Here is a 23471-nt window from a genome sequence, read left to right on the forward strand (position 1 = left end):
GAACGAATGACCTGGATTCTTTGTCAACTAAAATATATATGCACATGGGCCTACAGGTATATATGGTATCAAACATCCCTCTGTTCCCTATGCTTTACAACTGCTTCACAATTTCGGAACAAACATATACTTTACCTTTGCAATAGATGCCTGAAGTTTGCTAAGCTCATACTCCTTCTTCAACAGCGAGAGAGCCAGCATTAGCCGAGCAGGAATCTGGTAAATTAGAAAATTTATAGAAACACTTTCGATAATTTCTCTTATATTTTACGGACAAAAACAAATAATGTCATTATGGAAGCAAGTAATTCCATAGCAACTTATATGAGCTGTTTCAGCAGCAAGTGATGTGTTTAGGTCAAAATCACTTTCAACCCTTCAAAGCTAGGTATCCTACAACAATACATTCATAGAATACTATGACCTTGTTCGTTCATCATTCTTATCAAATGCAACCGTATGCCAAAAATGGAAAACAATTTGTAATTAGTTTTCATTTTTTATTGGTATAAACAGATATGCTGTATGTTCTTTAATTTACCAATTTTTGGTAAAATTGTAATTACATAACTGCAGAAAAGTTGAGGCTTGATATTTCATCATTTCTACAATTTCAGTTGATTCTAATGAAAATTGAATTTTGGTTGTTTTTAATTTTTCTGCAAATTGAAATTTTCACACTCCTAAGTAATTTCAAAGTATTTCTACTGACACCGTATTACACTTCATGGTAAAATTTAGAAAAAATATATGGAACATGGGCTTTCATTCTTCAGCAGATAACCTGTTAAGGTATCCCCAGCTACATGTCATTAAATAACATATATGCTTGTGTAAAGTTTGATTTTGCAAGAAATTACATGGGTAACAGTTTTGTTAAGTTGAAATCCGTGCATGATGGGAAGAACTAGGGGCAGTTTTTAGCTTTAGTAGGAAATATCGTGCAAACCCCAAAGAAAAAAAATTAACATGGAGGCACCAAAATGTAAGGAATAAAAATGTGTCTGACTTAAAACATTGTTGGTAAGGGAAGCTGGTTCTAATGGCATCCTGCAAGTAATCAAATTTATAACAGTGTCTTTTACCTCAATTACTGTAGTTTATCTGATGTAGGCAATATGAAGTAGAAAATACCAGGAAATGTTAGATACTGGATGAGAATAACAAGAAAGATGCCGTTGAGCTATTTTTGGTAGGGCTCAGGAAGATTACCAGCTGTTTAGTCTTTTTTGGCATGAATCACACAAATACCCATTCTGATATTTGTTTGGTGTATTATGTATTTTTAAAATTTAATACTTGTTAATTGAAAGTACTGTAACTGTATTATGTGCAAACTTGTCATACTTCTGGAAAATAAGAAGCAAGACAGTAATAGTATAAACACAATTTCAATGTACAGTAATATTAAAGGCTTCTTAGGAAGGGCTGGTGCAAAGGCACAGCCTCTGTGACAAGGGCTTTGCCATAACAGCTAGATGGTACATGTTTTTCAAATTGTTTTTAGTTAAAAAATTGTTATATCACAAGTATATTTTACCTTAACTGTGCCTGAATGAATACGTTCTCAGAAAGAAACAGCAATTTTGCTGAAACATGATGTATTTCAATATAAAATAGGATATACATTCAGAAATGCAATATTTTTGCTGAAATGACATACATAACACAGTGGAAATCGGGATAAATTTATGGCGAAAACAATTGACTTGCTTTCTTTCGTTGTTCAAAAGATGTTACCATAATCACTTTTCAAATTATTTTCAGTTAAAAAACTGTTGTATTACAATAATATTCTATCTCGACTCGAATAAATACATGAATAGAAATATACAATATATTTGCTGAAACTTCCCACGTTTTAGTGTAAAGTGCCGTAATAATAAATGGTAAACAACGTGCCTTCGGTGGCTGGTGTTTCAGGCTCAGCAAACCTCAGTTTATAGGATGCAGAGTGTTTTTTAGAGAGGATTTTCTGAAATGAGGTTTATATGCCATAAAATAAGATGTTTATTACCCTAATTTGCTGCTACATTACCCATAAAAACTTGGGTTGGCCTTTACATAAGGCATATCATAAATTAAACGATTTCTTGCCAAAAATCAAGGGTTGACCTATATACAAGGTACATTTCTAGATGAGTATATATGGTTTGTAAAAGAGGGTTACAACAAATTATGACTTAGAAAATATAATAATCCTCTCTTTAATCTCTGACCCTGAAACATTTATCTGCTCTGCAAGCGCAACCTTGCTCCCTTTAAAACCCTCTAAAATTATACTCGTTCACAACTCATCCAGTGCTGTAATTTGCCAGAGATTAACGTACTAAATACAATTTGAGATTAGTATACAATGGAAGCTCTTTGTGTTTAAAAGAGCTGTGAATGGAGACATATGTCTCACTTTTAGAATCTACTTACAGCAGAATGCCAACTGGAAAAGTACAAGGCACTCATGTAAGTTTGGAAGTTCAGGTTACACTTTAACATAGAAAGTGGCTTCAGGATGTGTATCAAGTGAGTACTGTTAGTTAATTTACTGGTGTATTCTGATACCTGAAAAACTACAGCATAAGGAAGATCATAAGGCATAAAGTTGTGAGCTTGCAAGTAAGGCACATACGTTAGAAAATAGTCCTAAAATTCTTGATGAAAAAGAATGAAACAGTATTCTCATTAACTTAAAGTGGTTATGAAAATGATAAACAATGCTGAGAAAGTTATGACATATCATCCTGAATTTGAAGTGTTAAAGTGGTGCCTAAAACCATCTTACTCCCTCCATGTAAAGACTCCTTATCATACTTTGTTTCATTAAAATCATGCAACTGTATACAGCTACATTTAATACATTTTTTCACATACGGCATGCACTTCTTTCTTTTTCTTTATTCACATTTTTTCCCATCTGCCTATTTCTAATTTTCATTCATGGCTTGGTCTAATTGATGGCTCCAATCCACGACAAGAGCCTGTCATACAAAAGTAGAAAGAATGGATGAGGGCATGATAACCAACTGAGACCAGTAGTGTACAGAGTTTAAAAATAAAAGAGAACCTTGGAATTGCACTTATGCCAGGAGGCATACAACAAAGGCTGCAGAGATTACCCTCCTAAGAAGCGGGATATGCCAATCTGGCTATTGATACAGAAAACTATACCGCTCACTTGTGTTTCCTCCAAGACCTGCTGAAGTTCATATGGACTTGCTGAGGTTAATGAAGCTGCCAAGTCTGCCAGGTAGACAGGATTATCCACCACACGCTGCCCATGCTGAATCATCTGCTGGACACTCTCTCGATACAGTGGATTCAAAGCAATGATGTCACGGATTGTCTTAATAATTTCTTGGGTTAATGCCTGTAAGATGTATATGTAATATATTAAATTCCAGAAACAAATTATTACAAAAATTTCAATTAGTTTTCAAATGTGATGACATAACCAATCCCAGATGACATCACAGGTAATAATGTAACTTTCTATAGAACATGATATATCAAATACTTATTACACCATTCCATAATAATAATAATAATAATAATAATAATAATAATAATAATAATAATAATAGTTCAATGATAATAATTACAATAATGTTATATGGTTGCGAGGCATGGGCTATAGACAGGGTTATATGGAGAAAGGGATGTGTTGGAAATGAAATGTTTGAGAACAATATGTGGTGTGAGGTGGTTTGATCGAGTAAGTAATGTAAGGGTAAGAGAGATGTGTGGTAATAAAAAGAGTTTGGTTTAGAGAGCAGAAGAGGGTGTGTTGAAATGGTTTGGACATATAGAGAGAATGAGTGAGGGAAGAATGACAAAAAGGATATATGTATCAGAGGTGGAGGGAACAAGGCGAAGCTGGAGACCAAACTGGAGGTGGAAAGATGGAGTGAAAAGGATTTTGAGCGATCAGGGCCTGAACATACAGGAGGGTGAGAGGCGTGAATTAGAATGATGTGGTATACTGGGGTCGAGTACTGTCAATGGACTAAACCAGGACATGTGAAACGTCTGGGGTAAACCATGGAAAGGTCTGTGGGGCCTGGATGTGGAGAGGGAGCTGTGGTTTCGGTGCATTACACATGACAGCTAGAGAGTGAATGTGAACGAATGTGGCCTTTTTGTGTGTGTGTTTTTTTCTGGTGCTATCTCGGTGAAGCAAGGGGTAGCAATGCTGTTTCCTGTGGGGTGGGGTGGCACCAGGAATGGATGAAAGCAAGCAAGTATGATTATGTGGGAGACCAAACTGGAGGTGGAAGGATGGAGTGAAAAGGATTTTGAGCGATCGGGGCCTGAACATACAGGAGGGTGAAACAGGTGCAAGGAATAGAGTGAATTTGAACGATGTGGTATATCAGGTCGACGTGCTGTCAATGGATTGAACCAGGGCATGTGAAGTGTCTTTGGGGTAAACCATGAAAAGTTTTGTGGGGCCTAGATGTGGAAAGGGAGCTGTGGTTTCGGTGCATTACACATGACAGCTAGAGACTGAGTGTGAATGAATGTGGCCTTTGTTGTCTTTTCCTGGCACTACCTCGCAGGGGGAGTGGGGTGCCATCTCATGTGTGGCAGGGTGGTGACGGGAATGGCTACCTCGCTAACGCAGGAGACAGCAACAAAGTATAATAAATAAAAATAAATAGCATATATGTATGTGTCTTTATATGTATGTATATATGCGTGTATGGGCGTTTATGTGTATATGAGTGGACGGGCCATTCTATGTCTATTTCCTGGTGCTACCTCGATGATGCAGGAATTGGCAATCAAGTATAATAAATGAAAAATAAATAATAAATTTTTTTTTTTTTGGATTTGCATATTTCAAAACATCAGAAACTGTGCCTATATTCCCATCAAAACCTGCAAAAATCACTTTCATTTACCTTAACTTCCTCAGTTATCTGGAACTTATCATGAGTAACATTTTCAACCTGAACCATGAGTACTCGTGGTGGAGGAGGCGGTACTGGAGGCGTCTGTGTGGAAGCATCAACTTTCTCTGGGATGTCTTCAGTAGCCTGGCTCTCTGGTGGTGGTGGAGGTGGAGCTTCACCAGTCTACCTCAAAAAGGAAAAAAAAATTAACTGAGACATGATACTTTTCCCTAAATTATCTCTTTCCAATTCTGTTGATAATGGAACCGTAAAACTATCAGAGAGAAAATACTAATGCAAATGCAGTTCAAGAAAGGGTTACGAAAGACCGTTTTCATCCAGTAGTCTCTTCTTAGCCAAAGTGAAGTGCACTGAAGGAACCACTACTCTAAATGTGCTATCTAGACATAACTTTAAGCAAAATATATATAGTGAGCCAAGATGACACTACACTGACTCCAAAAGTCAATACAAATGACAGATCACTAGCACTTATATATTCACAGACCAAAATAACACATGTACTCATTTGATCACCCAGCCAGATGTGACTACCTAGAGCTCAACCTTATCTGCCTTGCTAGGGTTCAAGTATATTTGATAAAAGACGTAAACCAAAATTTTTTTTTTTTAAATCTCCGAGATAACTTTAGCTTGCCCTGTCAAGTCTCGGAGAGACTTCAAAAAAGGCAAAAACTTCCCTTCCTTCTTACATGATAAAATTTGTGATATAAATTCTGAAATGAAAAAAAATATCATTCATGGTGGGGTAGTGTGGCACAAAGTGAAGATGCTGCCATCAAGTTGTAAGTTTGGAAAAAGAGAGAACTCATTTCTAACCATGACTTCTGACTGAGCATCATACCCTCGCTTGTTTATCACTTGGTACAGACAAACAAATAAACAGACTACTGATTTGCCACCTACAGCACCAAAGTCATGTTGGGAACATAGCATCCTACTGATAAATGCCTCTTTATCTCCTCATTTAAACAATGTAACTATCACTCTTTTTCCTACTTCTATTTAAAGAATCCCAGCATGATCACCTATGTTCTTACCTCGTTGCACTTAATTAGTTATATTAAAAATTTCAAAAACTCTCCCTTTCCCTTGTTAAATATTTTTGGTAGGTGACTAACTACACCTCTGTCTAGATGATCTTACAAACTGTAGGGTAAAAATACAGACTCTTTCTCTGTGGATAGTATATATTTAAAAATTCTTCATTTTTTTTTCAATGCACTATGGATGGTACAAATTGGGATTCCCGCTTTAAGTATATCACACAAGATGTAGGAATGTTAAGGCTAAATGGTTCTCTGGTACCCATCATGTGTTGCCATACTTTGTTATTTATCCCTTATATGGATTACTTAACTTCAACGTGTCAGAGACATCAATATGAAAATGCTGCACTGCCACAGCATTGAAGGAAAATCCATGGAATTTTCATTCATTTTTTATTACTTTCATGCAAAATAGATATCTTTATAAATGTGTATCTGCTAATGCAACCAGTGATCCTACATACACTATATGTACACTACACTACATTGTACTGCTGTAATGAGGCAAGAAAAACTTGCAGTGTACTTATTTGCCTGACAGCAGTGATAACCTTAGATACTTCACAGCAGAGGAATGAACACCTACATCCAAATATGTACTGCAGTTCTGATGCTTGGGATAAGTACTTCATTCATTGGCTGTCAAACAAGAAGGTATATTTCTCTTTATTTTCAAAAAATTGGTCACTGGTGAGGTGGGTAGCTTGGCTATAATCATAAGCCAGCTACAGTGAAAAGTTTAAAAACTATCATCTTAATTAGTACCCAACAAACTACTGCTACGCATAAAACTACAGAATACTAACCCGTTCTGGTTCTTCTGCTGGTTTTCGCCGTCTTCTAAGTAATCTGCGAAGTCTACTGTCACCAGATTCCTCCTCACTGCTTGATTTTTCCTCTAGAGGAACAGTAATAGGCGTGTTATATGGTGGAAGCCGTAACTCAACATTAGCTGAAATGATACAAGTATTTTTTCTCACATTTTTCTATCTATATATCTGAATCTTCTTCATTCTACTTCAGTAATTCTTGAAGAATCTTTGAGAGATAAAATCAATGTCTCGTCACCTAATCTTTTTTCTTTCTGAATTATCTATTTCCAATTACTTAACTCAATTTCACACCTTAAGTTCAGCTCAAGTATAACCCAAGGATTGCCTTTAATTTTTGTAATATCTTTTTTTTAGTTTCATTATCTTTCAAAATGGTGCACACCAAATCAAAGACTAAATAATGTGACTGTATACTGTATATGCCTTCAACCACCACTTATCAGCAAACACCAGAGTGGTCACTCACAATTGCCATGTGCCATTTCTGAATTTTTTAAATTTTCCTCTTTGCTTACATTATTCACTTTGTCATGAACACAGAATAAACAGATCACTGGATAGAGGGTCATCATTAACCGATACCAGAGTGTATACAGGTGCAACACATAATGGATAAACAATTCTCATGTTCTTAATAACTGTACTCTTCCCTTTATTTTAAAAACCACTTCTTTCTAATTTCCTTACTCCTCCCTCCAATCAGTCACTGCAACATATATACACTCCTTATTCTTCTATTTGACAGACCAGTCCCTTAAATTTCCTTTTTCATTCCTCCAATCATTCACCTTATCCTACAGCCACTTCAGAGAAAATTTACCTTGCTTCCACAATGCTTCCTTTTCCAGTGTTATGGACTTGCTTCATGAACATACATCTTTGTGGCATACATTCACCTTAAATAACTACACCACTAGCAACATTTTTCATTCTTTCATCATCTTTAAGTGTTTCAAAGCTCTACAAACTTTCAGTACTCTCCTAGATACATACTTCAATTATATACCCTTACTGAGCATAAAACTTAGTTCTTTAAACTCTTGGAACTCATGCACCTTCTCACCTTCAAACTGTAATTCAAATTATACCTTAAAAAGTATGACTACACAATTTTCTATTAAAAATTTCAAAATAAATCCAGCTTTAAAAATTCTAACATCAAAAGACATAATGATACATTCATAATCACCTAACTCCAACATGAATTTCGATATATTTACATCCACAACTTCACTGAAATAGTGCTGTTTTTTTTAGTTAACTCCCTTTAGAAAGTCCACTCATACATAAGAAACAACACCATTTCAGGGGTCAACTCATGAAACATTCAGAAATGAACTACAAGCTAACCTTTGCCTGACTTAGCAAGCTCCTGTTCCTCTTCCTGTGGATGATCATGCAGGACAGCTGTCATAGTAATACGTCGATGAGCCATTACAATCATTCGTAGCTTATCACCCATGTCCTGTAACTCATGGATCTGAACAAACGTACCAACAGGATACAGCTCACTCATTGTGTCAACAACCTCTCGTTCATCACTGTAAATAAAATTCAAACCTTTGTGTAATTATGTAGTTATCATCCACAGTCCTATAGTCCTAGTTGAGCTGGGCATTGTCATCTAAAGCCCTGGTTGTCTCACCCCTTGATTCCATCACTGGCTATCCTCTCTTGTGTGCCATAAGCAAACAATCCTTTAATGTTGTGTGAGTTTCCCATATCTAACTTCATATATAGAAACTGTGGTGCCCCTGTATCTACTATGTGTAAATATAGCATTTCACTTGACTCTGTCATACACTTTCCACAGATCCATAGAAGCTACATGCAGCTTCTTATCTTTAGCTAGATAATTTTTCAGTCATTCTCAAGGCAAAAATCCAATCCACACACCCCCTACCTTACCCCAAACCCCCTTGCTCTTCACTTACTTTGCATTCAGTCACTTCCACCACTTTTCCTCATATATTTAACAAACTTATTCCCCTATAAGTGCTCTATATCTGCAAAACTATCATGTAAAAAAACACTATATACCACTACTACAAATATACTTGAAAATCTATTTCTAAAGACTTTAAACTCCCAGACTCTGTGGTCCATGCATTTAAGATTATGGCCTTTTTGGAGAATTAGTTATCAGAGTTCAAAACACTGTTTACCATGCAATGCTGTAGCCTATGCCACAATTTAATGCCTGCTCTTGCTGCCTGAATGCTATGCTTTTCTGTTATTTGTGTGATGTTTTCATGGATGGGCATCAGAGATATAGACAGATACACAGAATTTTACTTATTTCTTTATTAATATCTACATGTTTCATTACTTGTAATGGTAATTGATATATGAACTGCACACAAACATGAATACTCTGAACCTCCTTTTTTTTTTATATAATAACTCACAAGGGACATGCAAAACATGCTCCAATCTTTGCCATCTTGGGTGAAAGTAAAAAAGAAAAGGGAGAAAGAATTTCATCAGAACTCATATTTTCATATTGAGAATAAGAATAATCTATCCCAGGGGAAACAGGAGAAAGAATACTATCCATGTATTTCTTAAAAGTATTTCTTGAATGTCAAAGAACATGAGTGAGAAGGGTGGGAAGATGTACAGAAAATCTTCCTTTCCTGTATCAACATTTTCTCAACACAGGGACAGATGAGGGTGCATCAAGGATTTTTCTAATATAGCTCAATTGTCTGTTTTTGATGCAACCTCACTATGGCCAGAAAATACAAACAGGTATTAAAAAAATTTATCAACCAGAGACATAAAGAATATACAGACCTTTCATTCTTTTTCATGAAAACTCCTGCATAAGGTTGATTCAATCGAACTTTTCTTCTGATGAGATTTATGAGTTCTTTGTCGCCAACCTTTCAAAATAAATTAGAATTAAAATAAATTCAACTTATTCGTTTATTCAATCAATTCACATACTATAATTCCCATCTTTACGGCAATGCAAAAATGACATCATTCATATACCTTCTCCAAAGCCTCATGATGCTCAAGAGAACTGATACAATTGTAAATGTACATATTTTCATACAATGGGCTATACAGTTGTACATGTACATATTTTCATAAAATGGGCTATACAGTTGTAAATGTATATATTTTCATACAATGGGCTACATAGTTGTAAATGTACATGGTTTCATAAGATTATATGGTATTATGCATCCACTTGATTAATATTCACTTACAATACAGAACAGTAAATTAGAGAATGCATAAGTGAAAACAAATAGACTAGTCCAAATTCTGAAAAACAAGGCTAATTAAACACAACAATGTATACATGTAGGCCATAACCATATCCTACACTCCAACCTGGACACCCTAATTAATCATTATCACAAAGTCTGCATCCCAAAAGATGAGTGTTGTATAGGTAATGTACTTATTATTTTTCTCATGTGCAATTATTTCATACTGGCAAAAGTTTTACTCACCTTTATGTAAGGTACTGCTCTCACAACTAAGGTGATTCTTTCTCTGCCTCTTTATTAACTAGAATGGAATCAAAAGCCTTGCATCTCATTCATATGCCTTCAACCATTCCTTTCTGTATACTGTACTGGTGTTACTCTTTGTTTAGGTATATTAGTATCAGTTTGGCCACTATCCTCATGAGCTGTCTGCATGTGTCCCTAACCACAAGGCTTGAATCTACAGCAAGTACCCAGCCACTGCTTTCCCTAGTTTCTGTGTGCAGACTAGCTACTCTTGGACTGACCATTAGAATATTTCCTTCCCTTTAACAGCTATCCCTCTTCCTATAGTGTTCTACTTATAATTTTTTTTCATAAGTCTAAAAGATTATATATCCCTGGGGATAGGGGAGAAGGAATACTTCCCATGTATTCCCTGCGTGTCATAGAAGGCGACTAAAAGGGGAGGGAGTAGAGGACTGGAAATCCTCCCCTTTCGTTTTTATTTTTGCAAAAGAAGGAACAGATAAGAGGGCCAAGAGAGGGTATTCCCTCAAAGGCTCAGTCCTCTGTTCTTAACGCTACCTTGCTAATGCGGGAAATGGCGAATAGTATAAAAAAAAAGGTTAAAAATGCTTGCACAGTGCTGATTATTTTCTTTTTTTTCTTACTATTCATTAAAATGTTATTTGATTGGAGCATATTTATGCAAATACCATATCTGCCACAATAAAAAAAAAATCATACTTTCTCTTCCGACCTATGCAAGGCAGCACCATCAACAAATGAAAAAATGGCCTCATTTACCCACATACACTCTCTAGCTGTCTTGTATGATATCCAGATTTTACTACAAAAATCAACAATTCACATTACCTCAATGATCTTGATGAACCGTGGAAAGACTGGATTTCTGCTGATGGCAATAACAGGTACACTAGGCCACACTTCTGGCACTATCATAGTGGCCGGAAGGTTATGCATCACAGGACCCTCTCCTGCATCTCCCTGGAAATGTCCAAACATTCACACTCCATTATGTCATATCACACTAAAATTAAATCATGCTGCATTTGTGTGCCTTGTACACAAAGTATATTAAACTGGTAATCAACATGTATATCAAAGGGTCTCCAATTAATAAGACCTAAATGGTGGTTATGTCATCCCAAAAATACACATTATCCATGTACAACCAATTTCTGGCATGCTGTTCCTCCACAAAAATTATCTACCAGATAGAAATTGCTGCACTGTAACCCCTGCACTGCTCTCACTTACCACACATAACATACACATTATGCGGTAAACTTCATCCTATTGGGTATTTATGATAAGGATGGAACTACAGGCCATAGGATAAGTTCATCAGAACATGGATAACTAAATGAGCACATCCTCTATCCCATTCTCCTTTTATATCAACAATGCATGCTCCTGCACAAGGTTGTGCAGATTTCCATGACATGATGTAGTCAATAACCCATTCAATTTCATCATCAACAACCTTACAGTAGGTTTCTTCAACTGAGAATCCAAAAGGATAACAAAATAGTCTTTAAACTAAATTACCTCTACATTAATAATAAATTTTTGAAAAACTCTAATGATTAACATACGAGAAAATTATCTTTTTGAGTATCATTACTTAAGCATTTTCTGCCGACAATAAATTCAACTACTTACACATATAATTCAATACTTTTAATATATATATAGCATGGACAACAAAGTCTATAAATACCTCATCTTGTTTTCCTCCACTCGTAACCCCCTCACTGCCATCTTCAGGTTTCGAACAGTAGCCTCGTTGACATACCTATTACAGACAAATAAATGTAAATTTCATATCGATTACTGTTCTGATGTTCATGATAGTTCTAAAATATAAAACGGGTAATGACATCTCAAGTAAGCAATTAATTGCAAACCGTAATTCATGAAACAATATTTCTTTAAGTACAATGTAGAAACTCTTAAAGTTAGCTGAAAGCAGTATTACAAACACATTTGTGAACAGACTTGATAGATATTTCACTTTAAGTCCATGAGTAAAATGATTTTCTTTCAATCATCAGTATTACCACAATGATCTGCGAGTTTCTGATATCCTCCACTATTACATACAGCCTTAAAAAGGACCCAACGGTCACTTCTGAGTGAATACCTTTGATATTAATTTGTATGGCTTGTCGTCTCGTTTGCGGTTACGTAAAACTGTCTGGAGAGACTATTGTAACCTAACACTTTCCCTGCACTTCAGGATGGCGACAGGTATGAGCTCTTGTTCTACTGGTTGGAGGTTACATAAGATTAATTACGCTGTTTCAACAACAGTTTCTCTGCATTCAGGATAGGGAAGGGTATATTCATATAAGCTGTCGAGCTCCCCCCCTGGCTGGCAATTACATAAAACTGATGAGTTAAGTTTACCCAACACTTGCCCTGCACTTCAGAGCGAAGGCGGTACGATCTCTGTTCTGGACAATGATATACGAAATCATCTTTATTCTTATTAAAATCTATTTGTGTGAATTTGTGCTTTTTCGGAACTTGTCTTTCGTACACAGTGAATAAATTCAGTAATCGACGTTAAATATGTTGCAATACCTATATGTCAAGCCAGTGCCGATACATCAAGATAACAACTGTACATAATCAACAGCCATTGTACAGTCTTACCAGAGTGTGAGGAGAATGCTTGTATGCCAGAAGGGCAGGGGAAGCCTTGGCAAACACCATTGACGGAAATCTTCTGGGAAAGACGCCTATGGGTGAGCTCCTAGCTTGGCCTCTCCATGTCCTCTCCTCCGTTTCTTCTGACTTGACAAGGTGCGAGGGGCCGTAAGACTGTCTCCCCCCAATATATCTGACTGATCCCAAGCACCTCTGTCTGGATATGTGAGTTACATGCATCCAGTGGCGAGAAAACTGACAAATACTGGCCATATTTATGCGATTGTGGGCGCAGACGACGTGCACGCCGATAGTCAACAGTCATGGCCGCCTCCACCCCAGGTGCCGCTATCGTGGCTCGCTCTCCCTTTACAAAACAAAACCAAAATAATATAGACAAGTATAGAAAGATGGAAGTTATATATATCTATAATTATATGTTGGTATTACGAGAGTCCATTTACAAGTGGTGTATGTAAGTGACTAGCCTGATGAACTGGACTACCTCCAAATATGTTTGGAGATGATGCCAAGGTCATGAGGGTAGAGGTGATTGCATCAGCTTACACAGAGGGAGAACCTGATCTAACCTCAGTTGTTGGTTTTATTGATGGATGGAGAAATTCAGCATGTGCAAGGTAATACGGATGGGACAAAGTGAAAGAAGGCCTCAATGCGATTATTCCCTGCTGGTTTGGTAATAATCTAGGCAGGCGAGGAGCTGGTTACGAAGGATGTAAAGAAGTACTGCTTTTTGTGTAAGAAGTGGTGGGTATGGTAGAAATAAGTCAGTTGTTCGTGCCAGCAGTTTACACATGTTTAAAAGCCTCGGTGGTATAGAAAGTTCAAGAGACGAGGCCCAACAATTGTAGAACTCCCTCCCCATATTGTACTAGTAAGAAAACACAGATGGAAAGTGGATATGCACAGATGAAGCCAGCATTCAAACTGAAAATACCTCTCTTAATCGAGAGGACAATTGTGATTCATTACAGAGCAAATATCTGTCTCCTGTCTCTGTTCCCACATCCATGGACTGGATCAAATGTAAAACGTTTTACATCCTTAGTGAGAATTCTGGTGAAGTAGGATCCCCTAGTCTAGCTTTGCGTAGGCAAGCGAGAGGGTAGAATAGCACTCCCCCCCACCCATTTTCCCAAGGGTAGTTTTGCCATTCTGCTTCCCATGATCAGCATCTCAAAATCACTGTAAAAGGATATTCAGGAATTGTTAAATATCTCAATATGTAGTGCTATTTACTAAAGAAAGAGAATACTGTCATTCGTTAAGAGCATTGGAGCCATGGTAACATCATATGAGGTTATAATGAGCCATTAATGGCAAGTAACTTGAAGTGTAAAAGAAAATAGAGGGAAAATCCTCAGTATGGAAATATGTGAAAGAAAATGGGTGTACTTATATTGGTTCAACCACGTCCTCAAGATATAGATGTGGCACTTGTAATGCCCCGTCTCTTAACCTCGTACATATGCTTTTAAACACACACACACACACACACACACACACACACAAATATGTATATATATATATATATATATATATATATATATATATATATATATTCATGTGTGGCGGGGTGCGACGGGAATGAATAAGGACAGACAGTATGAATTATGCACATGTGTATATATGTATATGTCTGTGTGTGTATATATATATGTATACGTTGAGATGTATATGTGCGTGTGTGGACGTGTATGTATATACATGTGTATGTGGGTGGGTTGGGCCATTCTTTCGTCTGTTGCCTTGCGCTACCTCGCTAACGCGGGAGACAGCGACAAAGTATAATAATAATAATAATAATAATGAAATAATATATTTACATACACTCATCCTAAGCAAGATACCAATTTATCGACTAGTCCCGAGGAGAGAATGATCACCTGAGTTGGGTGTGGGCCAGCTTCCGTTCCCAAGATTCGTACCCAGGCAGGCCAATGCTGACCCATGGTCAGTAGCGCTAACCACATTGGCCAATGATGGTCTGGTCCGCATGCCGGTGACCTGGTTTCCTTGTGGAATCCAGCATTTCTTACCATATAGATACATTCATCAAGTTGTACCCGGTAGAATAAGGATGTAACAAAGTGGATTTCGCAACGTATATTTCAAGTATTTGTGTTACAGCGGTATCATCAGTGCTACCTACAGCGTGTGTCAATAAGACTTGAGCTTGCTTATCAAAGCAGAGTCTTTTATCCAGCCTTTACGATAAGTCTTTATCTCTCATTCAGAACTAGAGTGTGACGCCATGAACACACACACACTCAGTGGCATCTGGGCTGGAGCAATAACATGTCACCTCACCGCACGCTGTCTTACCTCTTTTTCTTTTTTAACATCTCGTTCTGTTGGTGACACCTTCAGCTCCTCCGGGTTCTACGGCAGTACAGAATGGCGAGCCAAACCCCCCCCCGAGGTACATGCACAAAACTGGCATAATCTGTAAAGTGTGAGGTGATGGTTCATGATAATGCTTTTGTTAACGTTGATGTGTGTGGGGGGGCGGCACCACAGGAAGAGCCACAGGAAGTGTGTGGCGATACTGTAGTAAGCGACGGAGGGATGAGTCAAACACACCCCCCTCGCCGTCAGTGTCAGCCTGGCCTGCTCCATTGATGGACTGCGTGTCCGCTCGCCCCTCGAGATGTTGTTGGTCGCCTCACAAAGTCTTCTGAAGAGTGAGGAAGCGGACATTATCCAGCCGGCTGAGGACATGCTGGCCTCGTAGGCACAATCCCCCCAGTTTGCTTCAGTGGCTTGAGGTCAGAGCAAATACAGGAGGTTCGCCCGCCCGCCCCCCCAACAGAAAACGTGTTGGAGAACCAACCCATTGAGATGAAGCCATCTACAGTAGTCTACCTCATTGTATGGTGCTGGGTCGCCATCCTTCCATCACCTTCAACAGCAACCAGTAAGATCATTTCACACTTTTCAGTTCTCTTCGTAGCTAGGAAACCTCGTGTATTTTTTAGATAAAGGAATTAACTATACACAACTGCAGGTCAGCGATTCTGAGTCGAAATCGTGGCGAAGTGAAGGATTGTGGAGAGGAAAGTATTGAGTGCTTATGTTGATATGAATGATTCCAATTGTCATTCATAGGCTACTGATGAAACTAGAAATTGATTGTGTGTAGTAGGTAGCCAATAGCCTCGCTGATTAGCGGATTCAACCATTAAAATGATCATATTATGAAGATGTGACGGTACTAATGATAATCAAAGTACCAAGAATAAATACATCACCCTCTAGTTATATAGTAATTAGTACCTTATCTTCTAAAAGTTAAGAAAATAAAGCAGTAGTGACGGTATTTTGATATGGAACATCATAGTACGAGCTAGGCTTTGGGTACTAATTGAGGCTGTGGTCTGGGAGATTTTAATTGTACCAGTAGGTTTGGTTTCCCCTGGACATTAGGTGTGTGTGTGTGTAGCTTTTCAGACAGCTTCATATATCCCACAATATTGTGCTACTGTATCAATGAAATGCGTTTTTGTTTTCTTTTCTCTTGAGAAATATCTTTCAAATCTCTGTTCTCAAAAAGGTCAACCTAGGTATGCCTAGATATTGCCTTACAAGCAATAAGTAGAGTCATATCTGCTCCACAAGCACATGATGTACAAGCCGAGAAGAGGGGAATAATCAGCGTAATCTCTTAATTATTTCCAAATGTTAACAAATCCTTTTATGCTTGTAGGCTTGCCTTAGTCATTTCCATTCAGCTCTTCTTCACTCACTGTTGTTTGCCTATATAATGTTATTTTAGAGTTCGTATTACATTCACTCTGTAACCAGTCTTTTTATGATCTATCGAACATTCTGTTAGAGGTGTGAACTGATTTTGAGCGCAGAGGTGTGGACTAATTTTGAGCGCAGAGGTGTGGACTGATTTTGAGCGCACTGCGTCCACTGGTAGTGGATTCTTAGCGTTAATAATTAGACGACCAAATTGATGTACAACCACCATTTGAGTCTTGCTTATCAATACGAACTTAGTATTATTGAATTGCAAGCATTGATCATGTCTCATAAAATTGGAACAGTGACATTACGTCTTATACTTACTATTATGAGCAGGTATTCCGATTGATTTTATACGTGAGCACTCTTATGTCATTTGCTTTTAAAAGCAAGAGCAATTGCATAGTTTAATCCAAAGATGAATACAGATATACGTTAACGTAAACAAACAGGTTTAATGGCTTTATTTCATTGACAAGAAAATTCGAAAGAGCCTCTGTTTGAGTGATAAACAAATATGCCAGTTAGTTGTTTAGATCTGAAGTGAATCTTCCCAATATTATGTATTATGAGGAGTTCAGTCAGAGGCAGTTAGTGGAAACCTTGATTTGCATTTGTGTGCAAAAGTATTTCGATAAATCTTTTTCATTGTCGATAACGTGCCATCCTGTTGGAGTAACATGCAAGTTCAGTTTGGAATGATGTATGTTTAAGTGATATGTTTGCTATGAGAACACGATGGACGTCTTGTGAAGCAACAAACTATGTATGTTTTTAGTGATATATTTGCTATGAGAACAAGATGGACGTCTTGTGAAGCGACAAACAAATGCGACTTTGTCATTTGCTCTTCAGTGTGGAACACTTGTTTTGTTCGACTGATCCACAGCAAGGAAATGAAGGTCGAGGACAAGCTTAGGAAGTAGGGGGGAAAGAGGAGAGCGAGTTGCATGTGCCGTTAAGTTAGACATTGGGAAGGGAAGTGTTGGGTAAAGGAGTGCCATTATCTGATGATGATGATGTTACAACAGTTTCCGGAAAAAATCCGAAGTCGTTGCACCATTCTGTTCTCCATCTTGTAACATGAGACCCAGCACAGCGGCACCTTTCCCTAGCACTGATTTATATAAAGAATATGTCGTACATTTAATATCTAATTATCACCATTTTTCACAGTCAGAATTTGCCTATGTAGCTCCTGAACTTAGCTTACAAGGAGCAATACTGTGGTATACATATGGTACGCAGGACTTACGCAATTTAAACACGACTGCACGATACTTGGTGGATATGACGACCCTGGCCTTTGACCTAAGTTTTGAAGGAATCGTGTCAAAGTTCAAGGCTGACGTAGAGGCTCAACGCACTGAGGGTTTAACATTATAGATTCAGGTTACGAATCTTACCGTCACGGGCTCACGACGCAATTGGAGACGGATATTATTCCCTCGTGGGAGTTTCGTGTCTCGGGAAATCCTCATTCGTGAGAATGTTGACCTTGGAAAATATATATATATATATATATATATATATATATATATATATATATATATATATATATATATATTGAAAGCAGTGATGCAAGGCCATCATCTGGGTCTCCCCCCTTATCGAAGGTTTAATCTTGTGGTAAGAGGTTGGTCTATCTTAAGTATTTGTAACATCCTGATACCCCGTATGTTTTCTGTTTATGTGGCACACCTCAAACACTTTGTGGCACACCTTAAACACTTCCTTACCGTGAGTGACTCCCTAAACTCTGAGCTTGCAAGGGTTACTCGTAGGTCGATTCCGCGAGCATACCGAGTGGATGTGAAATATATTTCTTGCGTTGGTTTGCTGATGGTTTGGGCCCCGAGCTTATCAACCGTGTCATTAACCCGTACTGTGGAGAATTTATATGTGAATCCCATTACAGTCATGACCCGAAGTAAACACGAAAAATTCTGAGATCTCTTAAGCCAAAGCTAAGATGGAGGACCTTAATTAAGCCTCAAAGCTGCATTTTTTTTTCTCTCTTTTCTCTCTTTCTCATTCTTAACTCACGCCCAAGAATCTTCCAGAAATTTTCCCCCAAAACTCTACTCTACCCGTTTCCTAAGTCAACTGAAAAGGAAGATCTTCATAGCTCTATCTTAACTTACCTGGGTCCCGGCCATCTAACTTCCGATTCACCCAAACTCTACATAAACAATAGTTTGAAGTTCAAGAAAACGTAGAATGTTGAAGGAATTCTTATATTTTCTTTAGGATAACTGCTAGGTACCTGACTCTTTTTATACTATCATTTTCACTTAAACTCATTTAGTTAATGTAGGTCTTCACTCATATAGATCTAACGAGGCTAATGCACACCCATTTTGAATTGTCAAATTTCATCATTGTCCATCAACTGCTGGGAGAATTTTACTGATAATCACAAGCCTTGCTTTTCTCCATTGTTGAGAATAACCATTGTTAGTTCAGTTTTCTTTTACGATATTGGCAGATATTCAGTTTGTTTTGTTTAAGTCCTGATCACTGCAATACAGCATTGTTGTCTGTCAGGGTTTTTGGTTATGTCTGGTGGTCGTATCCGCGATTGATGTGAGCAACATCAGATCATTGTAGCTTAGGATAAATACATATATCGTAACCCATTTTTTTTTTTCATAATTAACCACAAATCAAGCTGAACTACAGATGAATGTACTGTTTTCTGTAAAGTTTATTGTTCAGTCTCCCCGAAAATACCGTTTGTCACCGGAGCGTTAAACTCAACTAAGCGATTTAGTGCTGTCTCCACCCATGTACAGTAACGCCAGTATGTCTTCGTATATCTGTTGCATATCCACGACTTTACCCATGTACAGTAACGACGGTATGTGTACATCTGTTGCATATGGACTGCTTTACCCATGTACACTAACGGCAGCATGTCTACATCTGTTGCATATCCATAGCTTTACCCATGTACAGTAACGCCAGTATGTCTATATCTGTTGCATATCCACGGCTTTACCCATGTACAGTAACGACAGTATGTCTATATCTGTTGCATATCCACGGCTTTACCCATGTACAGTAACGACGGTATGTGTACATCTGTTGCATATGGACTGCTTTACCCATGTACACTAACGGCAGCATGTCTACATCTGTTGCATATCCACGGCTTTACCCATGTACAGTAACGACAGCATGTCTACATCTGTTGCATATCCACGGCTTTACCCATGTACAGTAACGACGGTATGTGTACATCTGTTGCATATCCACGGCTTTACCCATGTACAGTAACGACAGCATGTCTACATCTGTTGCATATCCACGGCTTTACCCATGTACAGCAACGGCAGCATCAGTTTGCTGCAAGCCCACATCTTCACCCTTGTACGATGCAACAAGGACAGCATCTGTCAGCTTGCGAAGACAATCATGAACAGGTGAATATAAATCTAGTAAGTTTAGGCAAATATCTTCGAGTTAGATTGCACAAATGACTAGATGCTTCATACTTATCGCCTAGTATGGCATACATTCGTCATCAAACGTAATAAACGCAAGCAAATTAGTCCTTCAATGGAAAATAAGACTGAATAATGAGGGTAAGCTAATACATGTCGACTTAATGTGGTTTTTAATTACCATAGTGAGTGTGGCGGCATAAAAAAGAAGCAGAAAGGAGTTTTGCCTCGAAATTTCTCTTTGAGCAAGCTCACGTAACTCTGCTATGATGAAATTTCCGTTGTGGAATAATTTGGCTCAAGCATACCCCCAAAATCTGACGGTTAAGCTGACGCAAAAGACTTGAAATGTATGATTTTCTACATCCGTGAAGTCACGTATGAAGGGGGCCAAGTGAGGAAATTCCCTCAAAGGCTCAGCCTTCTGTTCTTATCGCTACCTCGCTGAGGCGGGAAATGGCGAATAGTATGAAAGAAAAAAAAAAAGATATACATTGTGTGTATGTGTGTGTGTGAACGGAGTATTTCGTTATTGATTCGTGTATGAAAGTCACCGAAAGGATGTCATTAAAGATAAAAACCAATTTCCTGTAAACTTAAGTGCGTGTGTGTGTCGGGTGGGTGGGGAACATATTCGAGTTCTTAGACGCCCAAGCCATTTGTATCCCACTGATGGGGTTTGAGGATGTATGAGGAAGACATCAGAATTGTGTACTGGCAGTGCCAGCCACCGGCGGTGTAGGGCTAGGCTAAACATGTCAAAGAAAACTCCTAAGGTATCATAACGAAAACAGTGTTTTGATACACAAGAAATACAGATGGTCAATCATTTGACTTCGAGCAAATTTTTTTCCCTCTGCCGATTCATGTTGCAAATTTTGTGTGGTTTCTTTTTTCTTCAGAAAGGACAGATTTTTAGTTAGCTGCCGTCCGTTTGTTTGCCTTGAGGACCATTTTGAGGCCATCAGAGGCCATTCTCTAGCTGGGGTTCTAAATGATTAGAAGCATCAGATATATCTTATATTTACTCACCCCATATTCACAATCATAACATGAACACTGTCAAAGGATGGGTTGCATATACCGTCTTGCATTTAGTGGCGCAATGCACGAAAACATGGTTTGTATTTGTACTTCAAGTTATAATACAAGTTCGATAAACAAGACAATTATTTGTCTATGAACTTTTTTTTCTCTCTTGAAACGCAAAACCCTAGACTTCCTGTTCAAAGCAGTAAATAACGCGTTAGAAATCGTCAAAGTCAAAAGACTGTCAGAGAAATTTTGATGTAAGATGATGATTCAGAATTCACATGAGGTTAATCATAGATTTATTTAACCTTTATAATCCAATCTCATTTCACATTAAACCTATTAACTCACTAGACGTATTTGTATGAAGCCAATGTCAGTTAGAGTTAGAAGAACCACTGCATGTAGCCTTTAGTACGATTCACACAGAGAGTGACGTTTTATTCTGAAAAATATGTATTAAGTAATGACATTAACTTTCAAAGAAACCCAGGACACACGTCACATGTCCTCTCCTGTTGTTCACAGTCGCTGGCGCAGGCGTAAACTGTTTCCGTTAACGGCATTGTGCAGATGTGTAAAGCCACTGTCTCTCTCGCATTATGTCAACGAAGAGAAACATGTACGGAGTGGAGGGTACAACCCCGTGGCGGACCTGGATTTACAGACATAACGGTTTCTGAAACGGAAACGGAAAAGCACTCCCTGTTGTTTTGTTTCTACTTAGATAATTATTAGGCCATCAGTGACGGAAACAGGAGTTCCTGTCTGTTTGGAATGGTCGGCTTTTCGAATATGAAAGCAGTCGGACGTAAAATGGCCCACGTTGTGTTTCTTTGAGGGTCTGGCATCATCAGGTTTGGCAGTTTCTACTACGCGAGGTGGTTTGCTTGTAGACTGTCTCCGTTTACCATCCCTACGGGGGGGGGGGGTGTCGTTTATTCTCTCGTTGTCCACAGGACGCAAGACCTGCCCGACCGGACGCAGTGACGCAAGATATGAGATTTGCCAAGAAGAGTGAGTGGTCAGCGTAGCATATACAACACAGTCTCCAGGCCGGGTTTCCACAACCTTGCACAACATGACATCATTTGAAGAGCCCCCTTTTTTTTTCATGTGGGAAAATACTATGTACTCTTGGATCATCTTAGATATTCAATCCCCCCCTCTCGATTTTGTTTTACTGAGTTAGGTTTTGGGGGGTTAGGGTTTAGTTCAGATAGGATACAACAATCCTAAAACTTAACCTACTATAAGGAAAAAAAACCTTGGCAAGATTTAAATAAGTTGTACCTGTATCTAGGTTCGTAACAAGGAGCATTTATTACAATACTTCAGGTACTAAACGTGTCTATTGTCTTGACTGAGTCTTCAAGGCTGCCACAGTTTTAAGCCACACTTGAAATTGGATGGTAACCTACCGCTGTCAGAGTTTAATGTTTCCAGGGTAGCGATGATGTTATCCATGCTAAGCAAGCCATGTTCTTTGCTGTGTATGAGGTGACTAGCCAGCGTATTCCTCTCGCCATTAGGCCACCCATCCTCCATTTGATCACATGAGCGCTTTTTCGTCACCCTTGTGGTGAGCGCTACGCCCCATCCTAACCGCAGAATTTCGTTTTCGGTCCTTGGCAGGGAGGTGCCCTTCCTCCGTTTTCATTCACCGTGGCCTTGGCTTCAGTAGAGACTTCTGCCATAAGGCAAATGGAAACTTGAAGATCCGGGCAAAAGACAATGTTTGGGTGACCACAGAGGGAGTTTTATTACATGTCTTCAGGAGAGAAAGACTTCGAGGAGAATGCTCTCTCTCTCTCTCTCTCTCTCTCTCTCTCTCTCTCTCTCTCTCTCTCTCTCTCTCTCTCTCTCTCTCTCTCTCTCTCTCTCTCTCTCGTCCATTAACGATGGCACACAGCCTCGTGGAAGGCGACTTGTCGCTCGTTCATATAACGACTTGTAAGTGGAGGGCCCGGTAACTACTGCAGATGTCGGCGCGCTTCGCCTGCAGGTGGTTGGTTGCCCCTAGCGAGCTAAAAGGTCGCCTTGTACGAGGCTTCTTCTTCATCATCATCGTCAGCGGACGGAAATAGAGTACAGTCAGTCTCGTCGTTTCCTTTCTCCTGCGTGGAGCGCAACCTCGAAAGTGGAGGAACCCCTTAAAAATGGGCCTCGGATATATATATATATATATATATATATATATATATATATATATATATATATATATATATATATATATATATATATATTCCTATGAGTCGATGTGTATCAACTGATTTATATTTCTCTCTTGTGTCTCCCCTGATGATGT

General features: G+C 38.5%; 3 protein-coding genes across 3 annotated transcripts in view; 2 read left to right on the forward strand and 1 right to left on the reverse strand.

The window, feature by feature from the left end:
• Lon (Lon protease) overlaps nucleotides 1-13263 on the reverse strand; it is a 36400-nt gene extending 23137 nt beyond the window's left edge. The window contains exons 1-9 of the mRNA XM_071687744.1: nucleotides 12921-13263; nucleotides 11983-12057; nucleotides 11115-11246; nucleotides 9589-9677; nucleotides 8143-8333; nucleotides 6766-6911; nucleotides 4899-5072; nucleotides 3173-3364; nucleotides 136-216 (exon numbers count right to left, since the gene is read on the reverse strand). Of these exons, the coding sequence (XP_071543845.1) occupies nucleotides 136-216; nucleotides 3173-3364; nucleotides 4899-5072; nucleotides 6766-6911; nucleotides 8143-8333; nucleotides 9589-9677; nucleotides 11115-11246; nucleotides 11983-12057; nucleotides 12921-13187 (1347 nt within the window). The 5' untranslated portion in view covers nucleotides 13188-13263. The remainder of the gene's footprint in view (nucleotides 1-135; nucleotides 217-3172; nucleotides 3365-4898; nucleotides 5073-6765; nucleotides 6912-8142; nucleotides 8334-9588; nucleotides 9678-11114; nucleotides 11247-11982; nucleotides 12058-12920) is intronic.
• The window catches only part of Hpr1 (THO complex 1-like protein Hpr1), a 189037-nt gene that overhangs the window by 164845 nt on the left and 721 nt on the right, over nucleotides 1-23471 (forward strand). The gene's annotated exons all lie outside the window — the stretch shown is intronic.
• Nucleotides 15524-23471, forward strand: part of LOC139762722 (uncharacterized) — a 17188-nt gene continuing 9240 nt past the window's right edge. The window contains exon 1 of the mRNA XM_071687752.1: nucleotides 15524-15852. Within this exon, the coding sequence (XP_071543853.1) occupies nucleotides 15777-15852 (76 nt within the window). The 5' untranslated portion in view covers nucleotides 15524-15776. The remainder of the gene's footprint in view (nucleotides 15853-23471) is intronic.

Source organism: Panulirus ornatus, chromosome 44 (genome assembly GCF_036320965.1).
Source record: "Panulirus ornatus isolate Po-2019 chromosome 44, ASM3632096v1, whole genome shotgun sequence".
NCBI lineage: Eukaryota > Metazoa > Arthropoda > Malacostraca > Decapoda > Palinuridae > Panulirus > Panulirus ornatus.